The sequence below is a fragment of the Pelodiscus sinensis genome, chromosome 12 (assembly GCF_049634645.1).
Source record: "Pelodiscus sinensis isolate JC-2024 chromosome 12, ASM4963464v1, whole genome shotgun sequence".
In the NCBI taxonomy this organism is placed as follows: domain Eukaryota; kingdom Metazoa; phylum Chordata; order Testudines; family Trionychidae; genus Pelodiscus; species Pelodiscus sinensis.
In genome coordinates, this window is record NC_134722.1 from 10,317,279 (window position 1) to 10,335,190 (window position 17,912).

Genomic DNA, 17,912 nt, shown 5'->3' on the forward strand with positions numbered 1-17,912 from the left:
CGTGAAGAATAAAAGTCAGAAGAACAGGTTGGGTTTGGTATATTTTGAGTTCTAGGCAAAGAATCAAGTTAGTCCCTACGTTATCCAACCTGGTTCAGCCATCCATAATCAATGTGTGCGTTTCATTCCCATTTACAATAATTGAGAAATAGGTTCTATGTTTTTGGAAGGAGGAAAAACAGCACAAAATAAAATATTTGAGGAACAAATACAAGAAAACTGAATCCTCATCTCAGCGTACATCAGGCACAGGAAGAGATCATTGTTCCTTTAAGGTGGCCTTTCTAAAATAGTTAGCTTTGAATTTTACATGACACTCCATAAACTAACTACACAAAAAGGCATAATTAGGATATCCTGGAATTTGAGGGCTAACCCCACTGTGGCAGATTCCTTCAATGGCCTATGGCAACTCACTCAATCTGAATGATAACTGAGTATATCACATCTGTTTGCTTGTATCTAGAACAGCAGATCTCTCAGGTACCTGCATGGTACTGGTGAGCAAGGATTCACCTTGTTAATAGCTCCTACTGCATGTCAAATGCAAAAAACAGCATCATCTGAACAGGCAATTTTTGACCAATCAGAACTGACCATACTAAAAAAAAGCATAGACAAACAAAAAAGTAGTAGTACCTATATTAGCTTTTGAATGAGCTAGAAAGGGAATTTATTCTGGGCTTCAGCCAATCACGATTAATCTTTGGTCTGTGCAATGAACTGTCACTACTGAATCAACATCCAGATGTAAAAATGACAGCAGCCTACATCGTTAGTCAATTAATAGAACAGTGCTAAAGTCAATGGAACAGGCAGATGGCAAAGGCAGTCTCCCACTTCAGAAGAATGTGGCCCATCATCTCTCAGCATTTACTTTAGGAAAGTGAGAATACATTTGTTACTGTTTGCAAAGGGCTCAGGTCATCCAGTAATGGGAGACAAATAAGTAGCCCAGTAGATGAACGGTGGAAAGATATAATGTTGATAGTAATCACACTTTGTAAACACAGTGGGCCAGAGTTTTAGCTGGGGTGAATTGGTATTGCTCTATGAATTTCAGTGTACAGTGATCCCAAATGACACCACCTAAGAATCCGACTCAGCAACAACCACAATCATAGAATCCTAGGGCTGGAAGAGACCTTAGGAGGTCATCAAGTCCAGCCCCCTGCCTAAGGCAGGACCAATTCCAACTAAATCAACCCAGCCAGGGCTTTGTCAAGCCAAGATTTAAAAACCTCTAGGGATGGAGATTCCACCCCCTCCCTAGAGAACCCATTCCAGTGCTTCCCCACCCTCCTAGTGAAATAGTTTTTCCTAATATCCAACCTAGACCTACTCCACTGTAACTTGAGACCATTGCTCCTTGTTCTGCCATCTGTCACTACTGAGAACAGCCTCTCTCCATCCCCTTTGGAACCTCCCTTCAGGAAGTTGAAGGCTGCTATCAAATCTCCCCTCACTCTTCTCTTCTGCAGACTGAATAAACCCAAATCCCTCAGTCTCTCCTCATAGGTCATGTGCTCCAGCCCCCTAATCATTTTGGTTGCCCTCCACTGAACTCTCCTCAATGCGTCCACATCCTTTCTGGACATAATACTCCAGATGTGGCCTCATCAGAGCCGTAAAAAGGGGAATAATCACCAATGGTTGGTGCTAAGTTTAAGAGACACTGAAAGTCACTTCAACTAAGTAACATCTTATTGGAAGATTATAGTTGTCTTCCCTCCATCCTATTCCAATACAACGGGAGGAGGGAGAAGTGGATGCTATGCGAGTAATACCTGGAAAGCCGCCTCTTTTTGACCACTATAATAATCAATATCTCCACTGTACAGAACATTGAAATTCCTGTGTTGTTAGCCGACTGAACACATCCAACAAATAAGGTAAGTGGATTTAAAACTAAAAAGTGTCTGCTCTTTTCTTTTGTAATGGTTATTATTATTATTATTATTATTATAGTGTCATACTTAGAACAGCAGCATAAAAACAAAGATTCAGCACAGAAACCTAAAAGCACATCAGACCATCAGCCATCTGGTAATAGAAGCATTTCAAATATACATCCCTTCTTCTCTGATCACTGGGAGGGCTCATTCGCACACTCTTGCTGATCCGAGGAGTACCTTACTCTGTGGAAAGGTACTACTGAAAATGTACAAAAAAATGGTAGAATCCAGCCCTGGGAGTTTTGGTATTCAAACTACCAAATCTGTACACTCTTGGGATCAAAAGGCAAAATTTATGGAGTTCAGAGCATCAGCTAGCTCCATCAGTTCATCAATTATGAGAACACAAGACATTTTAGGAAGGGAGAAGAGACACTTGGCCCACCCAGTATCCAGCCCTTCAGCATTATGACAACACAAATGTCTCCGTAGACAGATGCCTGGTCCACAAATCTTGCTAAATCTCATCTGTATTAGCCACATCCTTGAATCCCTCCCTCTTCCCCAGGCCAACCAATGGGGATGGGGGGGGGGAGCAACTGCTCAGGGACCCGGTAATTCTAAAGGACCATGGGATTCTGGTTGCTATTGTGCCAGGAGTCCCAGGTCCTTTAAATCACTGCCCAAGTGTCAGGTGGTGCACTCCAGCCGGCGTTCAGGGTTAGCTGGGGGAGGCACTGGCCAACCACCAGCAATACTGCAAGCTCCCCTACTCTTCCCTGATATACGTAAATGTCAAGGAGGACCAACTTCATCAGGTGCCAGCTGTGTCTCTTCCAATAAGTGCAAGGTCACAGTTTCTATCTCTGCAAGCAGCTAATCTCTCCATGGCTACATTTGGCTAGTAAATGACACAACATTACAGCTGAAAACTCAGACCACACTGGGCAGAAGCATCAAAAAGATCCCCATTTCCCATTACTTGGCTCTTCTGAACTTCCATATTTTTGACTCAGCAAAATCCCAGCTATGGAAACAAATGTAATTCGATGGGAAATGCCTGTTCATTACTACAGCTGAGCCTGTCCCATTGTACTTAGGATTTCCTGCGTGATCCGTTGTCCAGTCGTGATACATGAAGCATTCAGAGCTCCAGGTAAAGTTGCGGTTGGTTTGAAAAGGACTTTTACATCCTTTTACTAAAGAATTTCAAAAACCCGTTGAACTAGAATTCATTTGCAAATTCAACTCTATCGATTTAGGATGAAATAAGGATCTCAATGGGTTAACGCATTGCAAATGCAATTTCCCCTCTCTGGATATTCACATCTCCAGACCAAATGCTGTGAATGACCCACTTCTACCCTGACTAGATTGGCTTCATTAATACAAGCAACTTCTTCCTTTTATGTACCCCTTCTTCTGTAACTTCCACTCCAATTCATCTGACGAAGTGGGTTTTACTCACAAAAACTAATGCCCAAATAAATGTGTTAGTCTCTAAGGCCATGTCTACACTACAGATCAGTTTGAAGCAGCCGCAGTCGATCTTCCAGGGTTCAAATTAGTGGGTCTAGAGAAGACACACTAATTCGAACTGAGAGGGCACCCCCAGTGATGCCAGTAGTTCTGCTTCCACAAGAAGTAAGGGAAGTCGAAAGGAGAGTGTGCTCCCTTCAATTTCTCATAGTGTGGATGGCACCAAAATTTGAATTAAGATACTTCGACTTCAGCTATGCAATTAACATAGCTGAAGTTGCATATCTTAAATTCGGACTTATCCCCTAGAGTAGACCGGGGGTACGGTGCCACAAGAGTCCTCAATGGTTTTTTTTTTTTTTTTTTTGCAGATACAGACTAACATAGTGACCTCTCTGAAACTTTTCAAAAAACATTAAGTTCCCATGGTTTATTTTACCCTTTGATAAAATGTGTTCCTTAGGGCCACCTACAGGGGCTCTCTCTGGGGAAATTATTAAGTATGCTTCATGAGGCAAGAGGGGAAGCATTCAGATCCAGGAAACCTGCCTGAGGAAAGACACACTTAAAATTTACAGTATGCCCAGCATGTGTTGTTTAGCCAGCCATGTACCTTTATGTACAATGAGGCAAATTCTCAGCTGACGCCTAGTACCATAATAACTCCTCAGAAGATCTATGCCAGTTTCACCACAGAGACTCTTAACTCCATGCCTGTGGAAGTGATTTTCATGGTAGTGAATGCTCTAGCTAAGGTGACTTCAGGACACTGAATTTTCATGCACTCGTAACATTTGTCAAAATTCCCTTGGGGCTCAAAATCATCCACCTTGGAGAGGCCTTTTTATTCTGAAAGCTTGATCAAAATCCCTTCTGACATGCTTAAGTTATGCACAGGTGATGTAAACTAAAGGGGTAATTGTGTACAAAGCAGCCAGCCTAATACTTTCCATTATTTCAATAAATTGTGCAATGTCTTTTGCTCATGCATAATGCAAACTGAATGTTACAATGTAAAGACACTCCCCTCACCCCTAGTCCTACAAGTTGTTCCATAATGCTGTATCTCCCCCTCTTGTGCAAGCCCCACAACAATGGAATTTTTCTAACTGGGAGAACATGCAGGACCGGGGCTTCTAGTTTTCAGCCTTCCGAGTCCTCACTAGAACTGTTTTGTGCAATAAAACAATGAAAAGCTTTAAGAAATCTAGTTTCTCTCTCTGTTCATGCTTGCCAACACATCTCTCACTACCCTTAGAATTTACTCTCCATGCCATAACATCTGCAAAGTCCTTGGAAGGAGACTAGATATCAGCAAAAGGGAATGATCCTGTATGGAGGTATCACTGAGGGGTTATGTAAATGTTGGACTGAAAGAAATAGGTCATTAACAAGAAAAAAACTGAAATGTTGAAGGAACTGTGACCCAAATCCTCAGAATTATTTGGGCACCTAATTTCCATTGAATTCAATGTGAGTTCGACATCTAAACACCTTTGAAGATCCGGGCCAGTGTTTGTAATCAATGTGCCTTGGTAAGGCACAGGCTATAAAACTCCCACCAAAGTCTTCAAAAGAGAACAGAGATTTTGGATGTCCATGAGACACCTTCAAGGGCCTGACTGCCCTCAGAGGGATAGTCAGCACTTTCTGAAAATTGGGCCATTTCAAGACATGAGATTGGCCACTCAAAAGCAAAAGGCTTCCTAAATCTTGGGCAGATTTTCCAACTGGCTGCACTTGAACCTCTCTAGTTTGGCACACTCTGGTCTGGCAACATCCATGGTCCAGCATTTTAGTTAGCTGGTTGCCCACTTATGGGTGTAGCCACGTTTCCCATAGTCCCATAAAGTTTGCTTACAGCCACCAGTCCTGGGTCTCAGTTTTCTGTGCTGTTCTTTAGCTTTAAATTTACCCTTTGCTGTATTCTAAGTGCCCAGAAAGTAGTAGAAGTGTTAATAATGCTGCTAAACAATATTGACCTTCCATGGTTTGGCAAATTCTCTGGTTCAGTACTGGTCAAGTCCTGAGGATGCTGGAGTAGAGAGATTCAATCTGTAGAATTGTTGCCTAACAAGGAGCATGCAACCTCTTTAAAAAATGAATAAAAGATTTCCCTCCTTCATTTAATAGCTCACCTTTACATCTGTTCTGAGGACTGTTTCTATGAAAATTAATAGTGCAAAATACAATAGAATATTTGATATGGTAATGGGAGACGTGTGTTCACACCACAAGAAATGGAATATGTTTTTCCATGTGGATTCCTTTGCTAGAAGAGATAACACAGTCCCGATCACAAGTCCACACTAAAGCCTGAGGACGCTGTCGACAAATGGAGCTTCATGCCACAGAACAAAATGTGGGGCTTAGCAAGGGAACCAATCATCCTGTATTTTTGTTTCTTTTATATGGCATCTAACTTCCTGTGACCTCAATCCCCTAACAACATGATGGTAGAAGGATAACTAAAGTGAAAGGCCTGAAAATCAGACCACTGGACAACTGTGTGCTGAGAAACGGGTTCCCCTCGTCATTGCACAGATGACACTGTGGTAACTGGAGCTGCAGTGATGTAAATGAAAAGAGAATTTGGCCACTAGCGTTTATCACCGTGAAATGCAGGTGGAGGAATTGCCAAGTGGAAATGAGAAAAGGAAACCTGTTATCTTTGCATTTCTGCCTCAGATCCTACCCTAGAGGAACCCAGCCCTTAAGAGCAGCACATATGTCTTATTCTGGCTTAACAGTGCTAAGGCCTGACGTCAAAATTCTGACAGCAAGTGGGTGGCCTTCGCTTGCTGAAAAAACGAAATGCATACATGTCAACAAGTAACAAGTCACTGACAGGGGACGGCAGAGATTATGCCATGGGAGTTTTGTTATCTTCCTCTGTCTTCAGGTGTTAGTAGAAGGAAGAGAGCTGACTTGTTTGGGCACCTGTAATCCTCCTTAGCACTGTCTGCACAGCCCTAAAAACTCCTATTTCTTCATTAGGCAGGAGTCACTAGAGACTCCTCTCTAAAGTATTTGTTTCTTATTGGATCCACCAGAATTACTCCCATCTTCATTATGCAGTGAGAGGTTGTAAAGTCACTTCTTGTTTGCCGCACCAAAAGCGTTATGCACAATAGGACTTTGGTGAAGACTCATTTCCATCATCTTATCAATGCCACTAAGTGCTTGAATAAACTACATGCATCTCAAATATCTTGCACAGACAGGAAGTATGATCCAGCGATATTTTCTGTGCTTGGCTACAGCTGTGCCATTTACAACACTACGGATAAAGCTCTAACAGCATTTCCAGTATCGACGGCCACACCGCCTCCCCCTGTGATTTTTTCGGTTCTCATGTGCCCCAGCGCCGTTAGGCTTGGTCAAATGCCATGCAAGCACAAACCAGAATGGCCGCAGGTTGTGACACTGGTGATTCAGCAGGAGGCCCACTTCCTTCTGAGCCAGAATTAAGCCAATGGTACAGCACAATGCTACAAGGCACTGTATTATTTGGAGGTGAAACGTTAAAGGATTCCTGGACAAGTAGTACAGTGCTAGCCTCCTGGGTCAAGTTCACACCATTTATAACCGGATGCAACTTCACTGATTTAAAGAAATAATCCAGATAACATTTGGCCTAGAAGAACAGGGCCTTTTTAAAAGCAATATTTGAAGAAACTTGTCCAATCATTATTATGCGATAGCATGCAAAAGCAAAGTACTTGGCCAGTGAGTTTAGGATTGAAGGACCAAGTTCTAAATACAACTACATGATACACAATTTTCTCTACATAGGCCTCTGAAATTGTGCCGTCAGATCAGATGCAATAACATGACACATGAAGGAAATGTTTGACAAGAACTCGAGCAAAAACCTGCAAAGTTATTTTAACAGAGTTTCGGAGTGCGAATGAGTCTTCTTTTTCCTGCAGCTGCAAAACTTCCAGTGATTTTCAGATATTACTTTTAACTTTCATGCTGTGCATGGAGCCCTCTTCTGGAGAAATTTGAAAAATAAAGGAAAGCTGAATAATTTTTACAGCTCTGTGGTGCGTACCTATAAAGGATGTTTTCTGTAACTAGATATTTAATTTATAGATAGATAGATAGATAGATAGATAGATAGATAGATAGATAGATAGATAGATAGATAGATAGATAGATCACTTGTAGATTTCACAGTGATTCCTAGAATTCTCAGATACTGTAGCTTCCTTATATTATAAACTGTATCATAACAATTACCCATATAACCTACTGACAACCACTTGATGATACTGTTGGATTCAAATTGATGATAAAGTTGAATTCACTTATCTATATTTCAATGTAGTTCATTAACATGCCAAAGCAACTCCTTTGAAGAATGTTCTTTTTTCCTACAAATGAAACTTTAGTATATACATTTTAAGTCTTGGTGAAATTATGGTTTCTATAGTAGGGAAAATATTTAGAGATCTATAGATATTTAATCATAAACAAATACAGTAAGTAGTAAATGCACAGATGCAAATTACCAGCAAACAGTCCAAACTTTCCCTGTCATCTTCAGATTTATTAAAATGTTCAGTGCATGTATTCTTCAAAGATTTCCATGAACTGACAAGCTCCTAAGAATGTCCTCATTAGCTACTCAGATTGAAATACACTGTACTGAAAAAGAGTCTTCCTCCATCAAATTACGAGAGAGAGAAATGGCAGTAAAACAATCCCATTAAGTAGATCAGTCTTTTGGATAGCAAATTAAAATTCAGCACTCAATCATCTATCTGCTATAGATTAACCCTCACTAAACAAACCAACTCATGAAAGTACACTCAGCTAAAGAGTGTGACAGCAAAATGTCCAGAAAATGAGTTCTCAACCTGTACTTGTCAACCACTGACAATTTTTAAAATTCCAGTTTGTTTTAAAAGACTGATTTGTTTTTATTAATTACTTCTGACCTGAAAAAATATATATTAAACTTTAATCTCTGCACATTTAATATTCTCACTGGCCAGTAATGTACTCTGCAGAGTAGAGATATGCCTTGTCTTCCCTCCCTCAAAGTTATCCATTCTTGTTTTGAAATTGAATTATACTTTTCCTCCACTGCCCACAAAAGTACTGCCTTTGCTGATGTTTATAATTTAAAAATCAGCTTATCGGGATTGATTTTTGCTAGTTTCACTAGAAGGTGTTATAGAAGTAGCTGTTGCTATCGCTGCGAAGAAAAAAAACTAACAAAAATGTGTTACAAACACTACCCCTGCCAGATGGCTATATATTGTTTCTCCCATTCTTCCCTTTACTCCTCTTGTCACATGAAAGTTCTGTGTATGAGTGTTGAGTCTATGAGGATATCTGTGCAGCATTTTAATAATTCCCCTTTGCTCTCTTCTCCCACCATCAATGTCTCATGTATCATCAACAATTAATATTTTACACTGACTCTATTCAACAAACCTGGTTTATTTACATACACTTTCCTATTACCAATTGAACTGGATTGCCTAATAAATTCACTTGCTGTTATTTATTTGGTGAATCCTTGAGGGGCAGAGGGTGGGGGGGAGAGAAATCACCCGTTAGAAGGAGGGATTGCTTACTATACCTTCCTATCCTGATAAGAGAGGATGGATCATAGTTTCAACACTCTTCAACACTGGGTATTATGAAGCACTAAGAATTCAGTCCTGTAGCATGCTCAACACACTCGCTCTGAACCAGCAAACCACAGAAGCATCTTCTTAACTTAAGCATGTGAGCAGCCTCGATGCCAGTAGCCTCAGTGAAGGCATGCTTAAAATTAAGCTAGTGCTCAAGTGGTTTCCAAGAGAAGGTGTTCTGCCCCTTGCAGGACTGGGCAGTAATATACTGTGAAGTGCGTTGGTGACTCTAGAATGCAAGCTGCTTTGTTTCTTGACAAAAGAGGAACATTCGAATGAGAACTGGAACCTGAGCTGACTCATTTGGTGCATTAAAGAACCCCAGGGAGAAAGAAAGTCATGGAGAAAGTAGGGTGCAGTGCAGTGGAGAAAGCATTCCTCAAGTCTTGGGGGAGGGTGCCAGCTTAGTGCAGCAGACAAGTTCCTGCTGCGGTGTTGGGCTCCCAGAATGCACCCCCTCTGATTAGCACCTGTTCGCTCCATGCTTCAGCCTTTGTTGGCAGCTCCCTTTGCCCAGCTGCCTGCCTGAGCAGTCCCCGCCAGCCCTTGAATCTCAGCCCATTCTGGTAGCTTCCTCACCCGGATGCCCAAGTGGGCACTGCCAGGCAGTCCCAGAGCCTCAGGCCATGCCTGTTGTGGGCAGCAGCGTGCCCGCTCTCCCATATGGGCAGCCTCAGCTAGCTCAGCTCGCCTGGCCCTCTGCCCATTTGCATGCCCACCCAGACAGTCCATAGAGCCTCAGCCTATGCTGCTAGCTTTGCTTATGTGGCTTCCCACAGACACATCCCCAGTGGGTGCCACGCATGCATTCTTAACGCTCCCATCCCCACTGTATCTGGGCACAAAGTACAGGACCTGGAACAGCAGGATTTACACACTACTTACAAAGAGACAGACTCTGAGCCCTCTCTCTCACTCTCTCTCACTGTGTTGTGCCTTTAAGTGGGATTATTCTTAGTGCACAAACAGTTGAAACCCACCCAGCCACCCATCCGCTCCCTCAGGCAAATTCGCAGCCAAACACCAGCTCTCACTCTGTATCGCAATTTCACCAGCTACCCACATGTGTGCGCCCAGCTGTAGTCAGGTTGTACCAGAAGCCAAGCATGCCCACCCTGGAGCCACAACCCACAGCGAGCAGGCGCTCCGTTCATCCAGCTGCCTTCCGCTCACAGCCCCCTGGCGTGCCTCCTCTCAGCAGCAAAGCTCGCCCTGCAATAAGCCCTCACTCTTCTCTAAAAGGCAGCTTAAAACCCATGTAGAAACTGCAGATGCACACACAGACTCAGCATCCCAAGTGTGAACAGACCCCCCCCTCCCCCACATGCTGGCCTCCCAAGGCAGTTCAAGCCCCAAGTCAAAAAGAAATGAACTTTTATCTTACTAAGTGCAAGGGCTGTCAGTGATACGTTCCCTTAATGGGAGTTTACAGAGCTCCTAGGACAAAATATGTTAAGTATATTACACCCAACACCAATAAAAAAGCCTCCAACAACACACTGTGCTTTCAAAACTTAACACATAAGGAGGGTCTGGAGAAGAAAGGGGTGGGGGGGGGGGAACCAAAGCTAGAGAGAAGTCAGAAGCCAGCTAGTTCCTCTGCTTTGAGTGACAGAAGCAGCAGGGTTGGAGCAGCCCCCTGGGTTTCAAGGCAGGGTGTTTTTTTCTGCTTTTGACAGAGGGGATCTATTACAGTTAATAAGGGGAAAGGCTACACATAGCGAGTCACTAACATGGAGTACTATACATATCAAGAGAGTGAAGGGGGATCTTTTGCATGCTTGGATTTTTTCTCTCCTTTGCATCGGTTTTCTTATTTCTAAAAAAGCAATAAATAACGTAAGCTGTCTATATCCGATTCGTCTAAGCGGCACCAGCCACAGAGGGAAGAGGCAAATCAAAGTTGCAGGGTTCGATATGGCAAAAAAATTGCTGCTACCAAAAGACTTGAAAGATCTCTCCCTCTCTCACACACAACACACAGCCTCTCCCCCCCACCCCCTGAAAGGAAAACATTGTTATCTTTTGCAGAGCCAATTTGTTGTAATTGTAAATCAGGGAGATATAAGATTCTATGTTCCGTGCTGTGTAACAGAGAGACCTTGCATCCTTCGACAGTAATTCAAGCAATGTATAATTACTCAGAAATCAAACCTGAATCACAAATACTTCCAAATCCAAATGCAGAAGAGAGGAAAACGAATGAAAGCAAGAAAAAACATCCAATTTCTTACCTGGGATAGTAGAAAGGGCAGAGTAAGTTGAGTTTTGTGCAGCATTTTGCCAGATTAGAAGGTACCGGAGGCTTTTTCATTCATGCACTCGGCTGCACTGAGCATATTTTCACTGTGAAACAGCCTTTGAGAAGAGACTCTGCCTTGAGTGCCAGCCAACTTCCCAAATAGATCAGCAGCATCATCACTAAAGCATTGGATAGAGTCTGATGACCAGAACCAATAGCTTTACAAGGATGATTTCTTCACAAAGCATCCCCATTTTGCATCACACATATTGGGCAAGCACCTCTCACAAACACAGCACCTTTAGTAAGCTTTTGGCTTTGGTAAATTTGTGTGTTTAGTTTCAGTCTTACAAATCATGCTTTATGGATTTCATTAGTGCTTTGCTTTTTCAGAGAATGGAATTGCACAGGGGGAAATAACAGCAACTCAGAGCACCGGTGCAAAGAGATTCTCTTTATTAAAATGTTAATAAGGTGTGCTTTATTTTCAATAAATCAAAAAGATGACCACTGCAGCTTTAGTTACTTGCAAGCCTTGGAATAACAGAGTGGAGTTTTTCAGTGCAGCAGAAATACTGATTATATTTTGTGTTTCCCCTCCATCTCACAAATCACAAGGAGGACAGATCAATTCTAGCCTGCAGGAAAAAAAAATCCATCATAGGGCGATAGATTTTATTAACTGCTCAGGTAATGGGTGGACCGGCTTTCGACTCAATGAACTTGAATCTAGGACTAAGTTTCTCAAGTCTGTGTCCTTCAATTATGGGAACTTTTCTTCTTTGCAAGGGAATCTGATGTTATGAGAAACAAAGAGTGGGGGGAGGGAGGGTAGTCAAATTACTATGTTATAGCTAGCAAAGTAATAATATTATGCAGGTGGGACCCCAAGCAGAAATCCAATGTCCTCTTTGCACATTTTGCCCTCATTTCTGCCCCCTCAGATGCAACCAGTTGCTTTATCCCCATCATCTAATCTCTGGATGGTTTTGCAACAGTAATCCTGACATCCCTCCCTCCCTCCCCACTCTTGTCTCACTACCACCTGCGGCTGTCTCCCCACCACTAACTCCTCTATGGCTCTAAAAGCCTGACGGTGTGTCTACAAGAAGTGATTAACCCCCTTTATTTAGCACTGGTGAGGTATCCAGTGGAGTATTGCATCCAGTTCTACCCACTCCCGCCCCATGACAGAAAGGATGTGGACGCATTGGAAAGGGTCCAGCAGAGGGCAACCAAAATGATTAGGGGGCTGGAGCACATGACCTACAAGGTGAGACTGAAGGATTTGGGCTTATTTAGTCTGCAGAAGAGAAGAGTGAGGGGAGATTTCATAGCAGCCTTCAACTTCCTGAAGGGAGGTTCCAAAGAGGATGGAGAGAGGCTGTTCTCAGTGGTGACAGATGGCAGAACAAGGAGCAATGGTCTCAAGTTACAGTGGGAGAGGTCTAGAATGGATATTAAGAAAAACTATTTCACTAGGAGGGTGGTGAAGCACTGGAATGGGTTACCAAGGGAGGGGGTGGAATCTCCATCCCTAGAGGTTTTTAAGTCTCAGCTTGACAAAGCCCTGGCTGTGATGGTTTAGTTGGGGTTGGTCCTGCTTTGGGTAGGGGACTGCACTCTATGACCTTCTGAGGTCTCTCCCAGCCCTAGGACTCTACAATTCTGATACACAGCACTGTCACTCAAAATAAGATACACAATTCGAGCTACGCAAATCGTGCATCTTATTTGGATGCTATTTCACATGGCACCAAATTTCAAAATAAAGCGCTATTCCAGAGCGTCCCTTTCTCCTCGTAGAATGCGGTTTACAGGAACGTTGGAAAAGTGAGCCCAGAATAATGGACTTGCTGTGAAGATGTGGGATAGCTATTTCTCAATACGCCAGTATCCCGAAATACCGTTGCAGTATAGATGTACCCACAAAGTCGTGGGTTTTCTGCAGCCAGCTATTTTCCATGTTCCTCCGCATCAGCTGGAGCGTCCTGTAGAGAGGGGCGTGACTTTGCAGTATTCCCAACCCCTGGACTCACCCTAGCTGCTCTGAGTACGCAACCTCTCCCCCATGAGCCAATCCAAGACTGAGGAAGGGAGCTGTCCTTAGACTGTGAGCCTTCTCATGAAGTAGCAGCCTGGGTCCCCTGCACTCATAAGCACCGTCAGGGATCTGTTTTGACCCATGTATGGATCAGAGCTCCAAGAGGAAACAGCTTGCACTGGCAGTGTTCTCAAAGGCCTTCCTGCCTTCTCTACTCCTAGCTTCTCTGCTATCAGATGGCTTTCTGCAGAAGGCTTCTCCCTGCTTGGACCTTTCTCCTCCCCTTTCTGAGGCAGAAGGCCTAGCTCGCTGGGGCAAGCTCTGCCCTGTAGCATGTGTCCTTGACTACTGGAGGAAAAAAAAAAGGGAATCACCCTCTTAGGTTCTCTTTCCAGTACTGCTATGCCACCAGCTGTCCAACTCAGCCTCAGGGTAAGAGCCTCACTCTCTCTACTCAAGCTAGATGCATGTGGGGTGGAGGGGTCAGAGCACAACCTGAGACCCTAGTGGGGCAGGAGTAAATCTTTGCATCCCTACCGCGTGGCTTTCGAAACAGGATGGTTGTATTTCGGTCCCACCAGCCAGCCGCAGAAGATGGCACCTTCCTTGAAAAAAGCAGGGTACTAGAATAGGTCTAAAATAACCACATATGCAGAAGTGACGGATAACTCAGGAAACGGGATGCGCAGGAGGAAAACACTCATTGCTTGGCCCCTGGAACAGCAGAAGCAAGCAGAAATTAATGGTTGGTTTCTATTTAGGCCACATTTCCCTTGGGCACCATCTATCACAGGGGTGAGTAACCTCAGGCTTAGGGGCCAGATGCGGCCCCTGGCTTGCCTGGATCCGGCCCTCAAGGCTCAGCACTGGGGAGCCTGTGCTGGCACTCCAGCCTCCCTGCCACCCACCCACAGGGCTAGAGCACACAAAACCTACTAGCCTGCCCTCCACCCCCCAGGCTCTGGCGTGCAGGGGAATGTGGGAAATCTCTCTCTCTCCTAAGGGGTTTCTCACTTTGCTTCTCACTTGTGTGAAGTCCCCAACTGATTTTTTTGTGGGTCAGCAGCTCCCAATCCCAAAAAGGTTCCCTACCCCTGCTCTAGCACAATCTCCTCATCGGCTCATTTTCATGGTGAATGGTGAGGCCAGAAGAGCCTCCAGTAGCAGCTTAGGTAGCTAACCTCTCTGAGGCTACATTTAGACTGCATCCGTCTGTCGACAGAGGGATGCAAATCAGGCATGTCAAAATTGCTAATGAAGCAGGGATTTAAATATCCCGTGCTTCATTAGCATAAGCGTGGCTGCTGCTTTTTGTTCTCAACTGAGCTTTTTTGGAAAAACGGCAGTCTAGACGCGGATCTGTCGAAAATAAACCCTTTTCCGTGAGGGTTCATTTTTTGAGGAATACAGCATCTGTCAAAAAAGGGTTTATTTTTGACAGATCTGAGTCTAGACTGCCGGTTTTTTTTTTCGAAAAACTCCGTTGCGAAAAAAAGCAGCAGCCACGTTTTTGCCACGAAGCACGGGATTTTTAAATCCCTGCTTCATTAGCAAATTTGACATGCCTAATCTACATCTTTCTGTCGACAGAGAGGTGTAGTCTAGACACAGCCTGGGAAGGGCCTATTCTAGTAGGCAGAAGAAGGATCACATGCAGGACTGTCATTTTACAGCACTAGGAGAAATGCTTTCATTGGCATGAAACCCCATTGACAAGGTGGGATTGAAAGGTGGAGCTAATGGCTAGCCTTACCAGCCCTCTCAGTTATCCCCGCACCATCTGTGTATTTGGTCATAGGAACAGATGACCCATGCATGAGGTGGGGAAGAGAGGTGTTATGCTTTCGGCACAGGACTGGAGCTCAGGAGAGCTGGGTTCTATTCCTGACTCGGCCACAAACCTCCTACGTGACACCAGTCAAATCACTGCCCTGCCCTGGGCCTCAATTTCCTCACCTGAGAAATGGGGATAAGACCACCCCACTAACAGATGCTGTCAGACTAAGTTAATGAGAGTATGCAATGCGCTTCGAAATCCTCTGATGGAAGATACCATTTCTGGCACTCCCATTTTCAGTTATAAAGCCTTAAATAGGCAGGATACCTTCCACACCACTTATTTTTCTAGTGGATAACAGGTCAGTGGAGGTCAATGCTGGGCTTTAAGCAACACCATCTGTTTGCACCCTAATGCACTGGATGCTGGGTGTTTTCCGTGAGGGTTCCTTGGAAAGGGGGCTATGTTGTTCCTCTCCCTTAAGCTGCCAGTCCTGAGGGACTTATCTATGTGGTGGGGTGAGGCACCCAGAACCAGTCTTAAGGGCGAGCAAGCCAGGCGGTTGCCCAGGGCCGCCATTTTCAAGGGGCCACAGACAGAGCCCGTGTTAGGGGTGGACCACAACCACATTTCTGCCCAGCCTCCCAAATCCTCCCCCCAGGTTTCCCTGGTTACTCGCTGACATTTTTTCTTTTTGCTTGACAAATTTGTCCTTATTTAAAAAAAAACAACATCTGGGAACCGTACAGGTGATCTGGGCAGAGAAAAGTCATTTCTGACATTTTGTGCATTAATTTGAGCCGTGGAGACCTTGCTGGCGCATGTTAACACAGCTGTCTGAAACCATACTACATTAAAGCACACTAGAGAACCTTTAGAGCACGGAGGTCTGCACATTAGAAACCACACACACCCCAAAAAGTATGTTCCCCTGCCATGTAGACAAGTCTGAGTGCTGTTGAACTTCATGCTGTGGTGTAGAGCTTCGCTGTTCTCCCAGGCAGTGCAGCAGGCAAAGAGACTTCTATGTGGTAGGACTGGGAATAGGCATAGCCCTTTGCATTTTTACAAGAGATTGCATGTGGGCCCAGAGCCGGGGATGCAAGAAACTGAATAAGCCAAATTCATTCAATGAACAAACATCGACGCAACGTATTATTGCTGCCCTGCTCTTGTTATTTGGAAAGTCTAAATATACTGGGGCCAATCACACTCATGGTGTAATTCCACTGAGCTTACTCTAGGAAGGAGTCTGAGACCCATTCTCTCTTAACTTCAGCAGTTCCTAGTCTGACCAGCCCATCATGTGGCCCGTGCCCTGAGCATGAGGCCAGGAAGCAGACAGCTAAGGGAAAGTATGTAGCTTTGGAACATATGGCCAAGCATCAAGGACACCAAGTGCTACCAGCTGCTTCCATCAGCTGGAAGACCTCAGACAATAAGGAGGGAAGTAACTGGAGGGGAACAGAATGTGTCCAAGAGGGTATGGTAGGCTTAGTAAAGAGATAAGAATGTGTTTCCAAGGTCTGGCCTTGTGTGTTTGGCAGTTCTGCCCAGCTGGGCGGGTAGAGGCAATCTCAGTTCTTCTGCTGCTCCCAAGTTTTGGCAAGTGGGTTAAAAAGCAAACAGAAATAGAAGTTTCTGGCTCTGAAGTCATCGCATGACCTCTGCCAACACTTCAGACTCCCACCAGCAATTGCTATAACTGGGAGTCCCCCTTATCTAACATCAGCAATTTTGGCATTTGTGTATCTACACGGACACCTCCAAAGAAACCTTCACAGATTTTGTATCTGGACAGTGAGTGGGGCTTTGTCTAATTTTCCTTTATCCCCGCCCAGGATCTAAGGGAGGAAAGTAGTACAACTAGTGTAAAAGGCAGACAAACAGTAATAAGTATGCTCATTTTAACGGTGTAAAATGGGTTAGAGACAGAGAGATAAGAAGAAGGATAGAGCCCAAGGTGGTCATTTATTTCCACTGTAAACAAAAAGGATAGGTTGTTTTATCATGAGAAGAGGATTAGCAAAGATGAAGGGAAATTGGGGACAGCTGGTTTTATGTAAAAATCCCTGGTATAGCAGAAGTGGGAAGTGTTCCCTCTTCCTTGACTTATTGGACTGTAAACCTACCACAGCAAGGAGCCATGCCTTCCTGTACATTTTCACAGCTCCTAGCTTTCTAGGGGGCCATTCCTGCTTAGGGTTTTTCAATGCAAATGATAACATTAAAGGTAAATAAGAGGTATTGCAACATTATATTATAATGATCCGAAATGCTCTCTACCAGGCTGAGTTGGGTACGTGCTGTAGTAGTAACTCTCCCCTCCCCCCCCCTTTGGACTTTTCCGGATCTTAGAAATTTGGACTGAGCCTCTAAGGGCATCCTACCCTATGGAGAACAGCACTGGAGTCCTCTCACACCTCACCCAGCATACTTGGAGTCAGGAGTGGTGACAGAATGGACTAGCGACTCCCAATGACTCCAGTAAGGAGGCTTCTGCACAGTTGGCTTTGGATGAGCAGTTTACTGGACCAAAGATGAGCCAGAGCTACTCAGCCCCTCCAAGAGAGGCAACAGCCTGACACAAAGACTAGTTTTCCCTTCTAGGCTGAGTTGTGAGTTTGGAAGCAGCTCAGAGAGAAGCAGTAAAACTTGGAGAGTCTCCGATGAACTCTCCACCCCAGGAAGAGTCTTTGAACTTCTGTGGGGTCTAGTGAACAGGCCAAGCAGTTCCAGACCTACAATGACCAGTGTCCACAGCGGCAGAAATCAAACTCAGCACCAGTTACTGAGAGCCGAGCAAGACCGCCACAGGTCTCCA

At 44.3% G+C, this 17,912-nt stretch overlaps 1 protein-coding gene across 1 annotated transcript in view; it reads right to left on the bottom strand.

Moving 5' to 3' along the window:
* The window catches only part of CDH13 (cadherin 13), a 963,918-nt gene extending 952,502 nt beyond the window's left edge, over positions 1-11,416 (bottom strand). The window contains exon 1 of the mRNA XM_075939988.1: positions 11,260-11,416. Coding sequence (XP_075796103.1) covers positions 11,260-11,304 — 45 coding nt within the window. The 5' untranslated portion in view covers positions 11,305-11,416. The remainder of the gene's footprint in view (positions 1-11,259) is intronic.
* Between the last annotated feature and the right edge of the window lie 6,496 nt (positions 11,417-17,912).